General features: G+C 41.5%; 1 protein-coding gene across 2 annotated transcripts; it reads left to right on the top strand.

The window, feature by feature from the left end:
- Positions 1 to 740: 740 nt before the first annotated feature.
- LOC309694996 (UDP-sugar transporter protein SLC35A5-like) lies at positions 741 to 22,761 on the top strand. 2 transcript variants are annotated; one of them, XM_082515353.1, is made up of 5 exons: positions 741 to 1,582; positions 1,736 to 3,039; positions 20,849 to 20,914; positions 20,999 to 21,267; positions 21,891 to 22,761. In XM_082515353.1, exons 2-5 carry the CDS (start codon positions 2,952 to 2,954, stop codon positions 21,957 to 21,959), a joined length of 492 nt encoding a protein of 163 aa, XP_082371479.1. In that variant the 5' UTR covers positions 741 to 1,582; positions 1,736 to 2,951; the 3' UTR covers positions 21,960 to 22,761. The 2 variants fall into 2 exon arrangements, with proteins under 2 accessions (XP_082371479.1, XP_082371480.1); XM_082515354.1 differs by lacking the exon at positions 20,849 to 20,914 and having other exon boundaries at positions 746 to 1,582.
- The last annotated feature ends 518 nt before the right edge of the window (positions 22,762 to 23,279 follow it).

The raw sequence follows: 23,279 nt of genomic DNA, 5'->3' as shown, positions 1-23,279 counted from the left end.
TTGGTGGACGTCTTTCCGCCGCCGATCTCACAGAAAACGAAAAGCATCCTCTGATTATCCCATCTACCAGCCACATCGCTATGCTAATTGTGACTCACTACCACGAACAAGTGGCTCATCAAGGAAGACACATAACTGAAGGAGCTATCCATGGTGCTGGGTACTGGATAATTGGAGGGAAGCGGCTTGTGTCATCTGTCATTCATCGGTGTGTCACATGTCGCAAGTTGCGAGGCAAAATGCAGATCCAGAAAATGGCAGACTTGCCTGCAGACCGAGTCACCCCTGAACCACCCTTTACCACTGTAGGCCTAGATGTATTTGGGCCATGGACTATTGTGACGCGTCGTACAAGAGGTGGTTGTTCCCAGAACAAACGTTGGGCTGTGTTATTCACATGCATGTCAACTAGGGCTGTGCATATCGAACTGATAGAGACTATGTCTGCTGATAGTTTTATCAATGCATTAAGAAGGCTCTTCTCTATTCGGGGCCCAGCCAAGTTTCTGCGCTCGGACAGAGGCACGAATTTTGTGGGCGCTTGTAAGGAATTAGACCTAAACTCAGGAAACAAAGCAGTAGGAAAGTACCTGCAAGAGAGAGGGTGCGTTTGGACTTTCAATCCCCCTCATGCGTCTCATATGGGAGGCTCGTGGGAGCGCCTTATAGGCGTCGCCAGGCGGATTCTGGATGCAATGTTGCTACGAACTGAACAAACACGCCTTACTCATGAAGTGTTGTGCACCTTCATGGCCGAGGTGATGGCAATTATTAATGCAAGGCCTCTTGTCCCCATATCCACCGACCCTGACAGTCCTGCAGTACTCACTCCAGCAGTGCTACTAACGCAGAAGATGAGTGCTGTGTCCGCCCCACTTGGGAACTTCTCATCAGGGCAGCTGTTTGGGAAACAATGGAAACATGTTCAACTCCTCGCTGACACTTTTTGGAAAAGGTGGAAGGGAGAGTATTTATCCACCTTACAAGGTCGTGCAAAATGGACAGAGACTAGACCTAATGTCAAAATAGGAGATGTGGTCCTGCTAAAGGACTCCCAAGCCAGCAGGAACGAATGGCCCATGGGACTAATAGTAAAAACATTCCCCAGCAGCGACAAGAAGGTCCGAAAAGTGGAAGTGCGGACTGTAAAAGATGGGACTGTTAAAATGTTTCTCAGACCAGTTTCAGAGATTGTTTTGCTTGCAGAGACTGAATGAATATTCTTCAATGCTAGATGATGTTTGAATATGTTGTATTGATGTTTATTGTGATATAATGTGTGTATATCAAGCGGCGAGTGTTATGCCCTTGAGTCAAAGGTCAGCGGTTGGTGTGTGTGCTGATTGAGCCACATAAGCAGAGTGATAAATAAGCTCAGAGTGAGACATCATTTCCACAAGAGATCTTTGTATCCTATGTGCGGAAATGGAGCGAGGGAGCGTCCTGTTCACTAACCTATCTTTGATGTACCCTTTCGTTTATGATGTCGTGAAAAGTGCTCCGGCAGTTATTAAATAGGGACTAGTTCATGTTCACACTAAGAGTGCTCTACACGTTCGCACCTCGGAAAACGTTCGTCTTTGTGAGTATTGACATGTGTAGAGACAGTCGTTATATGTGTTTACATGGAGCGAACTGTATGCTGATGTAATGTACATGTTAAGCTAGGCTAATCGGCAAGTTGTTATTAAGATGTGTATTAGCTAGCAACTTATTTTTATTTTCTGTGTTTCAGTTACAAATAAGAAATAGCAAGGAGAAGCCTTGAGAGACATAAGGCTTTAAAAGGATCTTCAATAAAAACAAGAAAGTCAAGCCTTGTGTGGAAGACCTCTTCTATTTGTTCGCTAGCTGTCTAACCTCACAGGGTCACGTGTCGTGAGGGCAGCATAATCAGGGTTTCTTACCATCACTGGCTCTGAACTTTGCAGTGATATACTCATCTCCAGGGAACTTGGCTCTTTTCTTGTTGGCTGATGCTCTGGGACAACCTGACAGACTGAGAGAAGCAGCTGATGAGGATCAAGAGCTCTTACATTCTCACACAAGGCTGAAATAGTGGACATGGATGAGAAGGGAGACACACACACACACACACACACCTTGAGCAACCCCTCACTTTTTCAGATTTTGCCAGGGAAATGGAAAATAGGTTTTTATTTAAATGTACAAACATACATGAAAATACAGCAAAAATAGAATTTGTACATTTCAAATGAGCTTTATTGTAAATATTTTGCATGGCCACCTTTATTATTTGTCAAAGAACAATTCAAAAAACCCTCATGGAACTGAGTTCTTGGGGCTGGTTAACCTTAAATTGTGGCCCACCATTGGATCCAGCCCTGGGTCCATGGGGCCTGTTCGGGCACAGCACACAAAAATAACATAGTTTTGCCACCCTGTGGATCCACCACCCATGGGTGCAAGCACTGTGGTTGGGTGCAATGTTTCTCTATAGAGACTTCAGTGCCCACAATGTTATTGGAAATCTGTGCAGTGAGTGAGTGAGTGAGTGAGTCCCATCCCAGGGGAGGGTGGGGTAAATAAAGTCATAATGGGCCATGTTCAGGACCAATTCGGAGGAATCCAGCTCATCTGTACCTGTCACGGCAGTGGGACCAGGGGTGTTGTGAAGCAGTAGAGCAGTATCAGAGCACCAAAAGGGCTGTGGCTTTGACAATTGTAGAATCATGGGTGTGAGCACCATGTTTGGATGAGATTCACCCTCGCATCTCAACATTGACACTGACATTGTGGGGCTGTCAAATTTAACAAACAAATGTAACAAATCTAAGCATGTTTTCAGCAGGTGTTGGATTCAACCCCTTGTCTCTAACATTCTTGATTTATATTGACAGGATTGCAAGGCATTTCCAGGTTGAGAAGGGTGTGGAAGAGTAGAGCGCAATCTTCAGCATGCACTGGTGCAGTTTGCAACAGAGTGTGAAATGTCTGGGATGAGAGTCAGCACACCCAAGAGTCTGAGGCCATGGTTCTTTGCCAGAAAAAGAGTGGAATGGTCTCTCTGGGTCAGAGGTGAGAGGCCTCCTTAATCAAGGGAGTTCAAGTGTCTTATTCATGAGTAATGAGTAACGGAGTACAGGTTGGACTGGCAGATTGGTGTGGCATCAACTGTAATGTGAGCATTGTACTGGATTGCCATAGTGAAGAGGAAGCTGAGCTGAAAGGCAAAGCATTCAATTTACCAGTCCCTCTACATCACAAGAGTTTTCTCTGTAGGATGGCTGGGTTCGGCTTTAGAAGAAGGTTAGGGAGCTCAGACATCCAGAAAGATTTCAGAAGAAAGCTGTTTCTGCGTGTGAAAAAGAGCCTGGGCACCTCCTTTTGGAAATGTTCCAGGCACATCTAACTTGGAAGAGACCAGATCTCCAACCCTACTGGCTGAAATGTACCACTAAACCATGACAGAGTTCCAGTTTTTAAAAAAAAAAAAAAAAATACAACTCCCTGTAAACAACTACTATTACACCTGACCTTTTCTGAAAATATTTTTTTTATAATTCCAAATTTGAACTCATTACTTCATAAGACCTATTGCCTCTGATTGCCTCACCTTGAGGCAACAACTGTTGCCTCAAGGTGAGGCTCTAAATGGGTGATATGGTACTACAAGGTCATTAAGATAAGATGGGGCCTGATTATTAAATACCTTTATGTGAGGAGCCAATGAAGAGGAGCCAATATAGGATAAATCTGCTCTCTCTTTCTAGTCCCTGTCAGTACTCTTGCTGCAGCATTTTGGATTAACTGAAGGCTTTTCAGGGAGTTTTTAGGACATCCTGATAATAATGAATTACAGTAGTCCAGCCTGGAAGTAAAACATGCATGAATTAGTTTTTCAGCATCACCCTGAGACAGGATATTTCTAATTTTAGAGATATAGTACAAATAAAGCAGTCCTACATATTTGTTTAATATGGGTATGGAAGGACATATCCTGGTCAAAAATGACTCCAATGTTCCTCACAGTGTTACTGGAGGCCAAGGTAATGCCATCCAGAGTAAGAATCTGGTTAGATACAGTATTTCTAAAATGTTCAGGGCTGAATACAATAACCTCAGTTTTATCTGAATTTAGAAGCAGAAAAATAGAGGCCATCCAGGTCTTTATGACCTTCCTGCAGTTTAAATAATTGGTGTGTGTTATGGATGATAGATAAAGTTGGGTGTTATCTGCATAGCGTATGTATGTATTAATAGCTCTAACCTTAATCCTACTATTGATCTTGTTTTTAATGTGTCTCTCTTACTTTTTGGATCTTACTGTGACTCTATCCTGGGCATAGATATATTTGGCTGTGACTGACCTTCTTGCTTCTTCATGATGGTCCCCATTGGCCTGTTGGGTACCTATGTACCTGGAGCTGTGCTACACGTATGCTATCGCACCTTCTGTGAACTTCATCCCTTTGGTTTGGATCACCTACAGTTAACTGATGTCTTGCTCACTCCTGGTGTATAGTTTCATGACATCCTTGTACAGGAGTGGCTGAGGGTTATTCCACTCATTTCACTCCTGAAACGATATCTGTATCCGCTCTTAATGAACTGGCTTAGAAGGTTGAGGTCTATCCAGGCTAGGTCCACATGTAGATGGTTCTTTTTTCTTTCTTTTTTTTTTTTTTTTTTTTTTAACGCAGCTTTTTCTATGTGTTTGGACCTTTTGTCCACACGTAAACAGCATTTTGGATCACTGAAAACTGAGATTTTTAAAAACTCCTGCCAGGGTGGAGATTTTTTGCATTTACATGTGGACAAGGAAAACTGAGATTTAGTCACGCAATGTCAAAGGTGTGCGCCACATTATTGTTTACATGAGATGAATTTCAACAATGGTGGATATAGACAAAATACTGTTGCTGTTAATCTTACAATCTACAGTTCTTACACGCTTACATATCAAAACACAGTTACTGTCCCTCCATTTACAAAGACAGAGGCGTCAGAGTGAACTTTGGACGTGGCTTCTACATTCAGCTAGTGATGGGCAGATGAAGCCCCATGAAGCACTGAAGCTTTTCATCCAATTGGTTCACCCCAACGCGAAGCTTCATGAAGCTTCATTTGCTCTAGCAGGACACCTACTGGACGTAAAAATAATAGCTGGCATGAATTTGAAGAGTGTGGCATTTTGCACACAGCCTGTAAATGTCAACAACAAAAGGAGTGTGTAAAACATGTATATTGTAGTGATGGCAGTATACTGTGTATATTTATAGTGGCAGTATGGAAAATGATCATTTGGAAATGCTTGAAATGGAAATGATCATTTACTGTGAGGTGAGGTGTGGACAGTAGTTGTGCTTTTGTAACGTTGAGGTATGGACAGCTACACACTGAGCCTCAGTCCTGCCTGTTCACATTTTATTCTGTAAAATCTAAATTTTCACTGCTTTTACGACCTTTTTAGTGGGGAGAACATAGCTAGGATTTAATGATTTAACAAATCTTTTAAATCCTTTGTCCTCCACAATGCTAAATGGCTGTGAGTCCTCAATCACCATGCTGACCAGGTCTTCTTCTATTTGAGATTGTTCTCCTGAGGAAAGACAATAAAGATAAAGCACAAATATAAATATCACACACGTAACTTATAACAGTTGTATAATATTGTTATATCATTTAGTAACATTACTGCATGCTATATTATCCTGGCATTTGATGGCTCAGCTGGTCTTGCTCCACAATCGGTGTTCCCCTTATTCTCATGCAAAGCTCTGTAGTGCCTAAGCATGGATGAGGTGTTGTTGTTATATCCCAGCTCCCTGGCACATAGCAAACACTTCACCTTGTACAAAAGTAACGACAGCTTAACATAAATTGTATTGCACCATCAGTATCATGAAAATACATCTTCTGTAGAAATTTACATACCTTGTTGGGAGGAATAAGATCAAAATGTTCCCACACAGGGGAGGACATCCTCCTCTTCTTAGCTGGCTCGATTCTCTCCTGACTTTCTCTCCTCACTCTCCTAACCCTCCAAACTCTCTCCAAACTGTCTCTAACTCTCACTAACCGCAACTCTCCATCAAACACCCACATTTTGAATGGAGTCTGAGGGGTTTATATCGCTGTCATATCTCGCGGCAAAGTTCGAACCGCTTCATGAACCAGTCACGTGGTACAGCCGGGCAGCGAGGCTTCGGACGTCATCATTTTCAGCTCCTCCCATAAATGAAGCAAGCCTCGATACGCGCTTCGCGGAAACGCCCCCTCCATTACTCGACACACGCTCCGAAGCCTCGATACAGAACGTCCCATCACTACATTCAGCACAGACACTTTCACAACCCAAATCCTGATGCCAACGCTGTCGTTGGGTTTGAATACATAATTAAATCATGTATTCTGCATGGATTTTGTCCATTTTTGAGTTTTGAGTCTACACTAGCCATATTTCACAGCACTGTGACTTATGATTATGAATCACTCAGACTAATGTAAAATTTTCAGTTTCTTTCTTAATTGAATAAACTCTGGCCAAGAGAGCCAGTGAGACAAAATTCAAAATACTGTCTTTACTTTTTAACATTTGAAATGATACAGAAGCTTGAAAAGTAACACAAAATTAGCTGTGTTTCCAGAAAAAACACAAAAACTTTTCAGAAGTACTTAAGGTTTTGTGAGGGCACAAAACCCTGTTTAAGCTTCTAGACTTCTGATTGGCCAACATTTCTATACGGTTAGGATTTGCCATGTTCTTGACAGCGTTTGACTTTATTTTTTGCGTTTACATGTAGATGGAGATATTTTTCAAAACTGCATGTGTGGATGGGATTTAAAGTAAAAAAAAAGAAAACTGAAAATATCTGTTTCAAAAATACGCACGTAGGTGTGGACGTAGCCCCAGAAGAGCAGTGGGGACAGTACATCTTGGTATTTTCAATTGAATTAAATTTTAATCATACAGTGCTAAATCATAACAACCGTTACCTCAAGATTCTTTGTATTATCGCGAGTGATGGGAGAAGGGAGCCGGAGATCGACAGACGGATTGGGGCTGCAGTAATGCAGACGCTGCACCGGTTCGTCGTGGTGAAGAGGGAGCTGAGTGTAAAAGCGAAGCTCTCAATTTACCGGTCGATCTACGTCCCTACCCTCACCTATGGCCACGAGCTGTGGGTAGTGACCCAAAGAATGAGATCGCGGATACAAGCGGCAGAAATGAGCTTCCTCCGAAGGGTGGCTGGCCTCTCCCTTAGAGATCGGGTGAGAGGTTCGGCCATCCGGGAGGGGCTCAGAGTAGAGCAGCTACTGCTCCACATCGAAAGGAGCCAGCTGAGGTCGTTCGGGCATCTGACAAGGATGCCCCTGGGCGCCTCCTGGGTGAGGTGTTCCAGGCATGTCCCACCGGGAGGAGGCCCCGGGGCAGACCCAGGACACGCTGGAGAGATTATATCTCTTGGCTGGCCTGGGAACGCCTTGGTGTTCCCCTGGATAAGCTGGAGGAGGTGGCTGGGGAGAGGGAGGTCTGGGCCTCTTTGCTTAGGCTGCTGCCCCCACGACCCGGCCTCGGATAAAGCGGATGAAGATGGATGGATTGTCCTCTTCACAGGGTCAGTGTGCTGTCCTGTGACAGCCCTGAAGGTGGTGTAAGAACTAAAACTCCATCATTCATCTGAATCATCATAATTCATCTTCTGATACTTAATATCTATGATACATTTCTTTTGAGCCAAAGTAAACCAAATTATAATCTGGCAAACACACACCCAGTGCTAATGAGCTATTGTTGCCAACCTGAGCAGCTCAGAATCTTCTTTGTCATCCTTGGTAGGAGTTGATTTGACTCTACTTTTCTTGGCTCGGGGGCATCCAGACAAACTGGCACAGAGGAAGAAAGTGGACCACACAGAAAAGACAAAGCTTTGCTTAAACATGGGCTAAATAAAATTCTTTAAAAGAATGATCTCAAAAAGTAAAAAAGTCATTTGTATATTTTGAAACATGTAAGCTAATATGGGTGAGGCTGATTCTGTTTAATGTGCATTTTAACAGTTTACAAGGACTCAGTACATTTACAGTGAGTTTATGTGAACATTATATTCTGTTAGCTTAATGTTTGTCACTCAATGTCAGCTTCTGTCTTAGTGAGACTGGTGGACTGTGTAAGCAGTAGGGACCAAGAAAATAAGTCTACACACTCTACACACAGACTTTTTTTTTTATTATTGCCAAAGTGTGACATAAATACACTGAGTAACTGATGTAGTCTGTAACGAATATGTGATTAGAGAGGCAAACTCTCACCTGCAATGTGAAGCATAGTTTCCAGTGATGTGGCCTGATCCATCACAACCTGGAGTTGGACACCTGAGACAAACACACCCACACCTATCTGTGTGTGCGTATGTGTGGTCGATTTTCATGGTGGAGTTGGTCAAAGACCTCCCAGGCAATGAAGCATGTGGTGCAATCCAATTAGGCTGTCAGTAGTACTTCAGGTCTCCCAGCCCTTTGCCACACCTTTTGCCAGACAGGAGGAGACACCAGGTGTTGCTGTGGATAACAATATCATCCAAGTAAGCAGCAGCAAAGTCAGAGCAGTCATGTAATACCTGATCCATCAGCCGTTGGAAATTTGCTGGAGCTCCATGTAGTCCAAATGGTAAGACTGTAAATTGGAAAAGCCCCCATGGTGTTCTGAATGCTGTGAACTCTCTGGACCGTTGAGTGAGTGGGACCTGCCAGTAACCCTTACACAGATCTATTGTGGTCAGGTACCTTGCTTTTCCCAGACGTTCAAGTAGATCATCAATTCTTGGTGTCGGGTAGGAGTCAAACATGGATATGGAGTTCAGGTACCTGAAATCAATGCAGAACCTCATACTCTCATCCTTTTTGGGTACCAAGACCACAGGGTTGCACCATTCACTCTTAGATCTTTCGATGATCCCTAGGGATAACATCAAATCAATTTCCTTCTTCAATGAAGGCAGCAGACGTTCCGGGATCCTGTAACTTAATCGTCTCACAGAGGCACCTTCTCGTACCACAATATCATGTTCGACAATGTCAGTTCTCCCTGGATTCTCTTGAAAGACTGCTGATTTACACATTTCTCTCACCTGCTGCTGCTTGTCCTCTGGGAGATGGCTGAGATCATAATCCAGAGAGCCAGCAGGTGGTAGATATTGCTCATCTGCTTCATCTTCTTCAGGCACTCGCCGTATGAGCATTGCATCTGCCTTGTGTTCAATACGCTCCACCCACTCCTTCAGAAGGTTTATATGCAAGACCTTGCTTGAGCGCAACTGCCCTGGGGTGGACACCTCATATGTGGTGGGTCCCAGCTTCCTCATGACTTCAAATGGCCCCTGCCACTTTGCCAACAATTTGTTGTTGTCACTGGGGAGGAGCACGAGCACCTTTTGTCCTGGCTCAAACGCACGCTGACGAGCAGATTTATCATACCAAGACTTCTGCTGCTGCTGGGCCTCCACCATATGTGATTGAGCAAGTTCACTCATTTTCTCCAACCGTTCTCTCATCTGAATGACATAAGACAAAATGTTCTTGGGTCCCTCCTCCGCCTTGTCTCCCTCCCAGATCTCCTTTAACAGAGTTAGAGGGCCGCAAACCTCATAACCATACAACAGCTCAAAAGGTGAAAAACCTGTGGAGGCTTGGGGGACTTCTCTATAAGCAAAGAGTAGATATGGCAGCCATTGATCCCAATCGTTACCACTGTCGTTGACAAACTTCCTGAGCATCTGTTTCAATGTCTGGTTAAACCGTTCTGTCAGCCCATCAGTTTGAGGGTGGTATGGTGAAGTTCTCAGACTCCGGATACCCAACAACTGATAAACTTGCTTTAACAAAGTAGACATGAAGTTAGTGCCTTGATCAGTTAGTATTTCTCGTGCAAAGAACTGCACTAAACAAAATGCAATGGGCTTGGCCTTTATAGATTTTAAAGGGAACACCTCAGGATATTTTGTGGCATAATCTGTTACAACAAGCATGTAACGATTTCCTGCTTTGCTCCTCTCAACAGGCCCTATTCATCCATTCCAAGACGCTCAAAAGGAGTGCCGATGACAGGGAGAGGTTGGAGTGGAGCTCTATGGGGGATTTTAGCAGATGTTATCTGACACTGTGGGCAACTTTTACAAAACTGAGCCACATCTTTGCTAAGACCAGGCCAGTAGAAATGATGTTTGATGCGAGCTGTGGTCTTGTGTTTACCAAGGTGGCCAGCCCACGGAATAGAATGCCCTAAGGTGAGAATGGCGTTTCTAACCTTCTGGGGAACCACCAGCTGCAGCACCGACCCCTGCTGACGATAGAGAATGTCATTTTGCAAGATGTACTCACTGTTAAGAACCTGCTCCACTCCAGCTTCCTTTTCTTTGGCCTTCCGGAAAAGAGATATTAAAGATTGATCAGATTTTTGGAGTTCAGCAATTTCAGTTGGAATATTAAACCCTAGGGGTGACGGTGTTGGCTCGGCGTCTGTTAGTGTATCCACAGGTGAAAATTTGAATTTCTCCTGCCTTCTTTGTCTGCGGGTCTTCCGTGGCTTCACCACAGTTGTCTCAAACTCCTCATTAAAAAAAGGCAGGGCACTCAGGATCTCAGAGTGGGTACTGACTTGCTTAGCCTGAGCTCTGGTAACAGCTACATTACACTCCTCAGTCTGCTCAGACTCCAACAAATCAAAAAGCACAGGAAGGTCACGCCCTAACACGACAGAGTAAGGCAAACTGTTCACAACACCCACATTCAGCAGATACATCTGGTCCTGAACTTTAATGTAGATGTCAGCTGTCGGATATCTTTTCTCATCTCCATGGACAAAACAGATTGAAATTGTATCACTGGTGCGAACAATATTAGGTGGGGCAAAATCTGAGTGAATAAGAGACCGAGAACTGCCAGAGTCAAGAAGGGCATTGAGTAGAACCCCATTCACTTCAATCTGACTCATTTTGATGGATTTGTCACTCTCCTGCTCAGGATCAGCATTAGAACGAGGGGCAAAGCACATTTGCACCATTTTAGCAGAATTTCTTGGGCACATAGGTTTTGTATGGCCCTCTAATCCACAAAGATAACAAATGAGCTTCTTACCAGAGGCCTTTGGTGGTCTAGTGATAGACTGAGAGGTCTTACTGGTGCTTGTATTTGCTGAATCCAGATGGTTTTGCTGAGATATCTTCCGGGTGTCCCTCGATGCCTTCCATGCATTATGGCTCCATGCTTGCCCCTTCTTTCTGGCAGCAACAAAAACATCAGCTAACCGAGCCGCTTCCATTGCTGAACCAGGGTTGTGTTCTCTGATCCAAACCTGAAGCTCAGGAGATAACATTCTGAGAAACTGCTCCAAGATTATAGTTTCACCAATGTCATGAATAGTTTTACCCTTTGGCTGGATCCATTTCCCATAAAGCTCCTTCAGTCTCGCATATAGCTCACGAGGGCTTTCATCTGGTTGAACGTCCAGGGATCTGAATCTTTGCCTATATGTTTCAGGGTTAATGTCATATTTTGGCAGAATAGCTGATTTCACTTTATCATAGTCTAATGAATCATCAATGTCCATGTGAACATAGGCACCTCTAGCTTTACCAGTAAGCAAGGGTATCAAATGAAAAACCCAATCTGATTTCTGCCATCGATAAGCTGTAGCCATACGTTCAAATGTGATCAGGAAATGTTCAATATCATCAGCTTCAGTTAATCTTTCCAATCTGCCCTCTATTTGTAGGGGAAACTGAAATGCTGGTGAAATGGCTGGATTGGAATTAGTCATAACTGGTTCAGCCTGGGCCTGCTGAGCAGAGGAAGAAGGATGAATATCAAACTCTAATGATTCAGAGCGAGCTTCTGCAGAATCTGATGGTGCTGTTCTGACTTGGATTTCTGACTGCAGAAGTCTAAACTGATGTTGAAAGGCTTTAAATCGCTGTTCTTGTCGTGCATTTAACTCACTCTGTTTTGCATCCCGGACATCCTGTTGTTCCATGTGAGCATGTAGCATATTGACTAGATCAGACAAAGTAGGCTCCTTTTCCACTCTCTCCACAACTTCAGTGACTCCTGAGGCTCCATTTTCCTCCTCTTCGCAGGTTTGCTGAGCAGATCCCTTTTTCTTTTCATTCTTGCCACCACGATGCATTCTTCTTCCTCATGGGGAAAACAGAAGAAAGAAAAAAAAAAAGACCTGTGTCCAATACTGGATGATCCCACTGCTGCCACCAATTGTCAGGGACCAAGCAGTAAAGCATAAAGGACACAGGTGGTTTTAATTCAAAAAATGGGTTTTATTGACCCAAAAATATGAAAATATATATTTAACAAAGCCAAAACTTAAACAGGCAGACCAATAAAAGAGGTCAACTCAATAAACTCAAGATTAGTGATGTGTCCTGTGTGTCGAAGCTTCGAATCGTGCGTCGGGTAATCGCGGGGGCGTTTTTCTGAAGCGCGTATCGAGGCTTGCTTTGATTACGTAGGCAGTGACGTTCGAGGCCTCGCGGGCAGTCCGTACCACGTGACTGATTCAGGGACTGGTTCACCGGTTCGCGCCAGATTCGAAATAACATGGGCAGGAAAACAGCTGATTCCCCATCACACCGTGTTGTGGAATTGGATTACGTACGTGCTACATAGTTACTTGTGCATTTCTTCTTCGATGGAACCAGCAAGGAAGAGATGTTTTGTTTTTTTTAAATTTTGTCTCTCCTAATAAAGTATGCACACAGTAATAAATATCACAAATGATAAACACCAAAATATAAATAAACAACACTACACATCCTATAATCTGATTTCTGTCTTTTAGTTTATTAAAAAGTGAAGCACCAAACACTAGTTTTTGTCATTATCCAGATGTACATAAGGTTTACACATCATTATAATCAAAGAGCCCGCTTCACTTGAATTGTCCACTTGATGGCGCAGTAGAGCAAATGAATCATCACAATGCTTCGAACCATGAGTCGACCAATTGGATGGAAAGCTTCAGTTCATCATGAGGCTTCATCTCACCATCACTACTCAAGATAATAATTAACAGAACCTCAAACAAACATATGACAAACTGACCTGCTGAAATGACACACAGGGGGACTTAAATACTGGTTTAGCTAAACCAAATGACACACACGGGGGAAAATAAGATGGCTGCCATATAACCAACTAATACAAAACATTTAAACAAACATGAAACACCCCCCAGGCAATGAAGCATGTGGTGCAATCCAATTAGGCTGTCAGTAGTACTTCAGGTCTCCCAGCCCTTTGCCACACCTTTTGCCAGACAGGAGGAGACACCAACCCCCAGGTAACTCAAACAAAGAAAGATGTATTAATATAACATAAAACAGAACTTTGACCTTGCAAGGTTAATATGTGTGCACGCCATATAAACATTGGAAGGTGTGATGGAAAAATGAATACATTTAATAAAGAAACGATATTGAACAATAAGTAGAATATTTTAAAGTAGTGACTGTAAATTAAACTAAAGTGAACAGCGGGTGGTGAGGTGTGGAGCTTACCATGTGTGGCATGCCATCACAAAGTGACACTGTACAATAAATTGTACAGAGGTGCTTACCTGTTTGTTGACTAGTTTAAAATTAATCAACAATAAATTATTTGTCCTGATGTGAGTCTTTAGAACATTTCAGTACTCTGTCTTGGAAAACAAAGTCTTTCCTTATTGGAGCCGCACCAACTTTAGGTCACTTCCTTCTGCTCCACACTGTCAGCTGCTCAGTGATTCAGAATGGTGTAATGCTCAACTTCCCAACTCGAAACCTATCCAGTTGATCAAAATTTGAAGTCCAGAAAAAAAAGCACTAATTTCATGTTTGACTAATGAGTTTGGCAGGCACGTCTGTTGGATCACTGATGGCTGTGTCTTTTAATTTCTCTTATAGCTGCATTCATTACTGTAGTGCTGATGTCTTTCTTTAAAGAAACTGTTTGAGATTTTAGGGAATTTTGCTTATTTGCTTCCTTGCTGCAAGTAGGATGAAGAGATTGATCCCATTCTCGAGTTTGTTTGGGAAATATATTAAGTTACAGCTATTGGCCAGTTAGCTTAGCATAAAGCTGGCTGATAGTTGTATTTGACAGAAAACTCAGTTAATTACTGAGGAGATATTTAGATTATTACAGAAAGGAGGCAACATCAATTAATTACTGAGGTAATGCTAAATCAGAAATTAAATCACATATCATGCTTCATCTGTTGGAGCCATTTTTTGGCTGGGTGCAGAGAAGTCCATGCTATCTGCTTATCAGGAAGTGGCTGTGTTTGAAATATAATAGGCTAATAAGCAACTGTTCCAGATGCCCATAGTCTGACATTTGAATTCATCTGTATTTTGGCAAGAAATCAAATAAGCACTTTGGCCAAAATGTTAAACCTGTCCTCACACTTAGCGATGGTGCTCTGAGTACTGACATTTCCCTCTGGCCAAAGCTCGAAGCCTGGAGTTTTGCCAGGTGAAAGAGCCTCTTATGAACTGTCAATATTATGTCATGCTATTACGTCTCACCAGCAGCCGCCTCCTGTTTTCAAAGTAATCCAGAAAGGAGGCAAGGGCACCCTTTGGTGGTGGCGTTGGCTTTTTAGTGGGCTTTGGATAGTCCACTTTGACGCCTTCTTTCCATTTTTCTTTCCCCCAATCTTTCCCTCCTTTCCTGGCTTTCCTCTTCTGTCGGCTTTCTTGGCACCCTTGTCATTCGGTTTCTTCTTCTTGTCATGCTTATCGTGCTTTCCCTTCCTGGTAGGAGTGATAACAGTGATGACTTCTGACTCCTCTGGATTGCTTGCTGTTGGCTTGCTAGGCTCATACTTGTCTTCATACTCGTTAGTCAACACCAGCGCACAAAAGCAGATATTATTTTTCATTTTCTTCACTGATTCAAACATTGTGAGAATGATTTGGTCTTGAGCTGGTGTCGTGGTAAACTTTTCTTTGTACACATAAAAAATGATGGTGAAATGAGTTATGGATCAGCGGCCTTTTTGTGGTGGGTTTTCTGGTTGTCATTGTAGTTGCTCTGGTTGTTGTAGTAGTCGCAGTGGTGGTCGTGGGCTGGGTTGAAACCCAAGTTAGTAAAAATAAAACAAGCCATTAGTAGGATCAAGAAATTGAAAGCCAAAATTGTGTTTCTACAAGAAACTCATATGCTAGGCAGTGAGACAAATAGAATCAAACACAGATGGCCAGGTCAAATTTTATCACCTCCTTACTCCTCCAATTCTAGGGGCGTTATGATAATGATACACAAATCCATACCTTTTCATGTTGAGCATGTGCTTCAGGATTCTAATGGACGTTTTTTTTTAATACTACAAGGTAACCTACTATCTACTAGACTAAATTTAATTAATACTTATGGCCCAAATGAAGATAATCCACATTTTTATAGCAATTTATTTCTTAAAATTTCAGATTTACAAGGTAAATGTATAATTGCTGGGGATTGCAATTTGCTTTGAACCCACAGAAGGATAAATCGTCAGGCATGGATAACACTTACAATAGAACACTAAAGGTGATCAAACAATTTATGAAGGAGTTCAATATAACCGACATATGGCGCGATCAAAATCCAACCAAATTACAATATTCTTGCTGGTCAGGTACACACAAAGTGTATTCCAGAATAGACTACTTTTTGGTATCAACTGAGCTGGCTCCTTATACAAAAGATATAGTATACAGTATAAGGAAATAATAATATCTGACCATGCAGCCGTTACTTTGACTTTCATAGAGTCAAAACTGATTAAAACTCGAATTGAATGGAGGTTTCAATTGAAGTGGATGCAAGACAAACAGTTTCTTGAGTTTTAGGCAAGCAAATTAATGAATACTTTGAGCACAATTCAAATCAAACATCGGCAAGTGTGAGATGGGACGCCTTCAAGGCATACTTAAGAGGGCAAATTATAAGCTATACTAGTAAGAAAACAAGAGAACGAAACCAAAAGATAAAATATCTGGAATAAAAAAATAAAAATGTTAGAAGAGACCAGCTTTCAATCAGGCCAGAATAAGGAGGACAATGTCAAAGAATTATTACTATTGAGAACGCAATATAACGAAATGACAAGCGAAAAAGCAGCTGTACATTTATTGAGATTAAAGTAACAATCCTATGACCAAGGTGAAAAACCCAGCAAACTCCTGGCTTAGCGTATAAAACAGCAGCAATCTGAAAGGGCAATTACCAAACTTGAAACTTCAAATGGAAATATCATAATAGACCCAATCGAGATAAACAATGCATTTAAAGTTTTTTATGAAACGCTATATAATTCAGAATGCAACAATGAGGGTGCCCGCAGGATTCACCATTATCTCCACTTTTATTCCTTTTAGCTATTGAACCTCTGGCAATAGCGGTTAGAACCAGTGGACAAATACAAGGTGTTAAGATTGGTAGAAAGGAGCATAGAATTGCGTTATTTGCTGATGATGTCATATTATTTTTAAAGCAACTAAAAACTTCTGTGTCTGCTGTAAAGGATTTAATAGACCAGTTTGGGGCCTTCTCAGGGTATAAAGTAAATGTAACAAAATCATCATTAATGTTACTTAAACAAGAGCTTTACTGTTAATTCTGAATTCACTCATCTAGGCATTAAAATAAAAGATGTGGTGGTACTTAAATATAATACAATTCTACAGAAAATTTCCAAAGATCTGGAGCGTTGGATAAGTTTACCACTATCTATAAGTGTTCTTAAAATAAATGTATTACCTAAACTCTTGTATATGTTTCAGAATGTCCCACTGGCTCCTCCTGCTGGATTGTTTACCAAACTAGCGTCATTAATCAGAGAGTTTATTTGGAACAAGAAGCATCCCCGCATTTGTTTGTCTTTGTTGTATCTTGCCTTTGATACAGGGGGGTTGAAATGCCCCAACTTTTACTGGTACTATCTGGCTATTCATCTAAGGACAATAATGTTTTATTTTTCATGGAAGCAAATTCTCTTAAAATGCCATTAAACTTGTACTTATACTCTGCACAGCCAAAACAATTAAAGAAAGAAACAAATAATCCTATAGTCCGAAATATGATTGAAGTTTGGTTTACAATAAAAGAAATTTTGAATATTAAGAATAATCTCTCTCATTTTAGTCCTATTTGGGGAAAATGCCTTATTTGCACCAGGAAATATGGACGCAGGGTTCCAGGGTTGGGCAGAAAAAGGTGTTAGGAAAGTGGGTGATCTTTTTTGTGATGGAATAATGGTTCCATTTGAGGATTTAGCCTCAAAATTTCAAATCCTCCAAAAACACTTCTTTAAGCATTTACAGATTTGAAGCTTCATTTCTTCCATGCAAAATCAGTCTCTCAACCTTCCCCAGTTAACTAATTTAGAGGAGTTAATGGTGGAGGGAAAAAAAGTGGTAACAAAGGCTTAATTTCAACATTCTATAACTGGATTCAATTCAATTCAATTCAATTTTATTTATATAGCGCCAAATCACAACAAAAGTCGCCTCAAGGCGCTTCATAGATACAGAGAAAAACCCAACAATCATATGACCCCCTATGAGCAAGCACTTTGGCGACAGTGGGAAGGAAAAACTCCCTTTTAACAGGAAGAAACCTCCGGCAGAACCAGGCTCAGGGAGGGGCGGCCATCTGCTGCGACCGGTTGGGGTGAGAGAAGGAAGACAGGATAAAGACATGCTGTGGAAGAGAGACAGAGGTTGTCTCTGCCTCCCCAGAAACATCAGTTTCTAAGTTATAATCTTGGAGAAATGACCTAAATATTAATATTTCTGAGGAGACATGGAAGTCAATTTGCTTAAAATGACCCCAGGTATTTAAACTCATTTACCTTTAATACCTTTACTCCTTGCATATTTCAGATGAGCTGACCATCTGATGTAAAAGAATACATATTTTGGTCAAGGCATTGAAACCGAGGACAATTTTGACCTTTTCCGTGGCCAGTGGTCAGTGAAAACACTAAAAACAAGTGCAAGAACATACATTACATACTTTTCTCTTGCGCAACTGGTATGTCACTTTTTGTAGATGCTCCACCTCCTTTTTCAAATCCTGTTTAGTTTCTCTTATTGTGGCTCCGGCACTACCGGCACCCTCACCCTGACCTGGGCTCACCATCTGTTTATGGTACAAATTAAATATGTTTTGTTCATGATGGAGTAAATGATTATATATGAAAGAAGTCCAAACAATCAAAACTCTTACCAAGGGAATCAGGGCACACATTGTTACTGCTACACTGGAAGAGCGTTCTGTCTAAAAGCTCCTCTGTTCCTGATGACTGCTGCTCTTGCTGGGAAGCATGTATAATGTAAACAGAATTGGTCCTAGCACTGAACCCTGTGGAACTCCATAATTAACCTCAGTGTGTGAAGAGGACTCTCCATTTACATGCACAAATTAATTAATTATCGGAAATAATTAATTACATAAATATTTACAACAAATGTAATTAATTAATTATTGACACATTTAATTATTTATTTATTTATTTATTTATTTATTTCACATTTTAATTAATTATTGCCACATTTAAATAATTATTTAATTGTGTATTTAATTAATTCATTTTGGCACAGTTGACTCCTTCAGGTCTCACCATGAAATAATTTTATCTGTCAACCTCACCCATCAAACTCAGGAGGCGGGGTTAACACTGATCGAGTCAAAACCATTGCTTTGGCCTGGTGGCCATTGTTTTTAGCACACAACAACCAGCATGTGGAAACTCACAGAACTGAACTTTGAAAAACCCTGTTTGTGTGCCACCAAATACCGTTTTAATATTTTTTTTAGCGAGAATGTAGTGATTTAATCTTCATATGTCTGGTCGGTTTGTAAAGATACAGCCTCTTTGCAAAAGTGCTTCGATGATTTTGGAGATGTCTGCCCAGGATAGACCCGTTTGCCTCGCAAGCAATCAAGTTGTTATTACCACTGACAAAGCGCAGGCCCCGGTACACAGCTGTAATAACCCCCGCTGACACTGACTTCTTTTACTGAGGTTATATTTATCGGGGTTTTATTTCCTGATGTTCAGTCGCCAATTCTGAATTATAACTAACATTAAAAACATGTTTAAGGAGGAGAGAGAGCAAATAAATTTGATTAAGAGCTGATCTTTGGGTTTTTGTTCAGTAATCAGCGTGACCTGCGTATAAACGTATAAATGAGATAATGTTGGTGTTTCCGTCATGTAGTAACTGCTGGCTTTAACTGTACAAAGGTTGTTCGACACTATGAAACACATACAGACTTCATGATGTTCGGCTAATATTTTTATTGTGAATAGTAATCATGAGGGTAAACGGCCCTGTACACCACGGAGCGAGGTCAGCATATCCACGATATCTTCAGCTCTATGAGTTAACAGTTTCCCAGCTGACTAGTCTAACTGACATGTACGAATATGTCACGGGTCATATCAATATGATTTTACAGAAGATCATCCTTATTACTGCCAACTATTCCAGAGACGTGAAAATCTACAGCATAAAGAACAAAAAAATATAGCAGTCTAACGCAACACTGTAACAGAGATGAACCGTCAGTTTGTCGCAGATCAAAGTGGAATGAAAGTGATTGGTTGAACAGGTGTTCGTGATCTGTGTTTTCTGCATTTTCATCAGCGTACGAGACTCAGCAGCAGATTAGAATAACAGTTACACATTTAATAAATCACCAAATGAATACACGCAAGAAACGAGCAAACCTGTTCCGACAATTTGAGTTTGTGTTCCCTCAGCTGCAGACTCGCTACTGTTTAAATGTTTGAGAGGAAGATTAGATATAAAGCAAACGTCAAACATAGACTCAGTCTGCGTTCACATTTGATATGAGGCCAGGACGGATAATGGCTGTGTCCTGTTTGAAGATCATATATGTAAAATTGTTGTCTGACCTCCGTCGATCCAGCCGCTCAGAGTCCGTGGTTACCATGGTTACTGCATAAGCACCTATAATGTAAACAGCTGACACAGCGGAAACCTACCGGGAGCATGGGTGTTTATGTTTTTCATTGCAAAAGAACTGTCTGTCTATGTTTCAGTGCCCTGGTCTGCCGCAGTTTCCACCAGCCCCACTCCAGTCTCAGCAGTTTAGTGACCTGACTGTTCCATTTTTAACTTTTGGTGTTTCTGCCTATCACAAGATTGATAACTTCAGTCAGCACTGTAGTGCATCATTCTCACATCAGAGGGACATTTGAATACTGTTTTATACAGCATATGACTGGAAGATGAATATCAAGCAGGCATAAGTGTGATGTTGATTGAACTGAGATCTCCTACTGTCATTTCTGTTGCTGGAGATGTCCACTCTAATTTAATTTAATTTAATTTAATTAGTTTGCTGCTTTGAATTATATGCAAACATGTCCATGTGGATTATATAAGTTGCTTGAGGAAGAGAAAATATGTTCATCAAAAGAAGACAGTTGAGGTATCTAACCAGGATTCCTCCTGGACTCCTTGGTAGGTGAGATGTTTTTGGCCATGTCCTACTGGGAGGAGGTCTCAGCGGGCTTGGGGAATACTGTGTCCTCCAGGATGAGCTGGAAGGCATGGCTGGGTTGAAGGAAGTCTGTCAAATTGATAAGCAGAGGAAGTGGTGCAGCACCTGGTTCTGTTTGTAGAAGCTCAGATGTAGGGGCAGCCAATCAGATGAAAGCTGGCGTAAATAGAGGAGGGGTTGGGGTGGGGGCTCCAAAAGACTGTAGCATGCAAAACCACTACTTTGTACAATTTCTGTCGTCTACAGACAAAATAATCTTAACTTGTGATCTTGTAAGCTGCTGGTACTTGAGTTGTTTTATGCCTTTGAACAGAGCCTGGTGGGTATTTGGTCCTGCTTCTGGCATCAGTGCTAAGTTACACTAATCCAGCTGCTGGGTGTAATTTGTTATTAACTGGACTAGTTCATTTATCTATCTCTAGTATGCATTTGAAGAACTCATAATCTTCTGTGTTCTCCCTAGCTGCCCTGGGCTTATCCGTGGCCTTCATCTTAAAATTCAGAGACAACATGTTCCATGTGCTGACTGGCCAGTTCACTACTGTTCTGGTCACAGGCCTCTCCCTCTTCCTCTTTGACTTCCACCCTTCGCTGGACTTCTTCCTCCAGGCACCCACGGTCCTGCTGGCCATCTTTATCTACAATGCCAGCTGGCCCAAGGACCTGGAATATAGCCTGCAGCGGGAGAAACTACGGGTCATCAACGGGGAGGTGTTTGAGAGGTCAAGAGGGGTAGGAGACAAACCACAAATCCTCAGTAGTCACGCACACAAGCCCACACACTCCTTTTCCTCACACAACTTCGCTCACCTAACCCCGATGTATATCCACTTCCTCTACTCCCGCCCACATACCAAGTGCTCTGCAGGAAACTTGGCTCTTGTTTCTCTGTAATGTCATTTCTTGAGTGCAAGAGGAAACCTGATTCCCAGCTATGAAAATAGCATCCAGGCTCATGCTGGAGCCTTACGTCATAGAATTCCTTTAGTAGTCAAGTGTTTTTTGATGGAAGAAGCTATTTAACAATACAGTAGTCTGTGGGGATACTATCCTGGAATTCTTTTCATCCCCAGCGTCCTGTTCTGTATTGAAGAAACCCTGTAATTCAGGTGAAATGCCAGGTTTCAGGTGTTTGTTTCTTTGCGAGAGCACTAACAAAAATACCCTCTCCATTGGCAGCCGTGGCTTTAAAATGCACGGTACTTCCCCGGTGTTTTTCGGGGAGTAAATACTGCCCTCCACTTTCTGAAAACAGAAAAAAGATGTGCACAGTGCCTCAATGTCTGCAGATTTGTCCACTGGATTTGATCACTTGTTCATTCATTCTGATGCCTTGTCTCTTTTTTGTGTTGCAGGACAGTGAGGAGCTCGATCTCCTGACAAAGGTAAATGCAGACAGTGTTTCTGATGAAGAGTCCTTGTAGTAATGACAGAGCTCACTCCCAAGTATCCAGAGGATACTCTGCATCTTTCCTGCTGCTGATATCGAACTGGACAATTGACTGGATGGAACATGGTCACAGATTGTCTGTGAAAGCATTTATTTGAACAGTGATAAGCAGGTAAACGGTGAAAGATACTGTTGATAGATTATATGATAGACTCCTAGTATTAAAAACAAAGTGTTTAATAACAGAATTAGCGAAATGTGTATATTTTGGAAACGTGCCTGTCTGTGGATGACTGCTGTCATTCATATGGGGGAAAGTACCAGCAACGCTGTTTGTTGGAAAATAAGTGATACTTTTGGATTCATTATGGATTCCTTTTATGGACAGTGTATTTCTTTACATGATTCCTGTTGTACATGCTGCTATTTGACTGCTTGCTGGTGCTGGACGTCTAAGGACCAGAAACTGCAGTTTCAGGATTGTTTTGATAATAGATTTGTTTGAAATTGTGGTGATTTTGAATCTTTATCCACACTATGATGAATTCAGTTTGTATTGTACTGTGGAAGAGGCAGTTTATTTTTTTTATTTGTTTATTTTCTGAGCCAGAATAAGTGGTATTGACATAATTGCCACTAATGCCTGACTTTCTGTCAGCACCACAAACTCCCTGCCTCTCTTACTTGGGGCTTGAATATTTTCTTGTTAAACTGTAAAATAACATTGTCTAAAGATTGTTGTTTGTGCCATTAAAATCCTCACGTGTGAATGCATTTTCTTGTAAAATAAATGGCAAGTTGTTTTACTTCTGTGCAAGTAATGCAATTTAATACAATCGCTGATGTCTTGTCATAAATTTGTGCATTTATTTAAATACTGAGGTTTTCTGGAGGAAGACCTAAAGGGTACTAGCTGCTCTAACTCCATGTTTTTCTTCTATTACTTTGCACATGCTTGATAGCTGTTTTAGCTCCCTATCAGTTCCTTTAAGCCAACTCTTAGATATTTTACCCACCTGCTGAATAACAGTGTTCCACACCCACTAACATTATACAGATCCAAGAGAAGAGAGACTGTAACGCAGTCTGATGTCTAAGCTTTAACCCTTGTGTGGTGTTCATATTTTTGTTACTCAGCCAGTGTTCATGCGTCTGGTGGACCCACTAGAGTTTTGGCTTTCCAAATTAACACTATCAAACAATTTTATGTTAAATTACTCAACAGATGTTTACTTCATCCCAATTACAAGCCATATGAACAGCAAAGATGGTTAATTTTTTTCCCTTTCCCTTTGTTAGATCACATTTATGAATTAATGTGCTTCTCGTTTTTTTTTTGTTTTTTTTATAAAAT

Source organism: Aulonocara stuartgranti, assembly GCF_965226115.1.
Source record: "Aulonocara stuartgranti genome assembly, chromosome: 19".
In the NCBI taxonomy this organism is placed as follows: Eukaryota; Metazoa; Chordata; class Actinopteri; order Cichliformes; family Cichlidae; genus Aulonocara; species Aulonocara stuartgranti.
The sequence above is the reverse complement of the archived record's forward strand: the minus strand, read 5'-3'. Positions and strand labels throughout refer to the sequence as shown.

Excerpts from the sequence above, each read along its gene's own strand:
- LOC309694996 (XM_082515353.1), top strand. The coding sequence starts at position 2,952 with ATGTCTGGGATGAGAGTCAGCACACCCAAGAGTCTGAGGCCATGGTTC. Across the intron at positions 3,040-20,848 it reads ATGGTCTCTCTGGGTCAGAG|AGCCTGGTGGGTATTTGGTC; the intron begins GTGAGAGGCCTC and ends GCCTTTGAACAG. Across the intron at positions 20,915-20,998 it reads CACTAATCCAGCTGCTGGGT|CTGCCCTGGGCTTATCCGTG; the intron begins GTAATTTGTTAT and ends TGTTCTCCCTAG.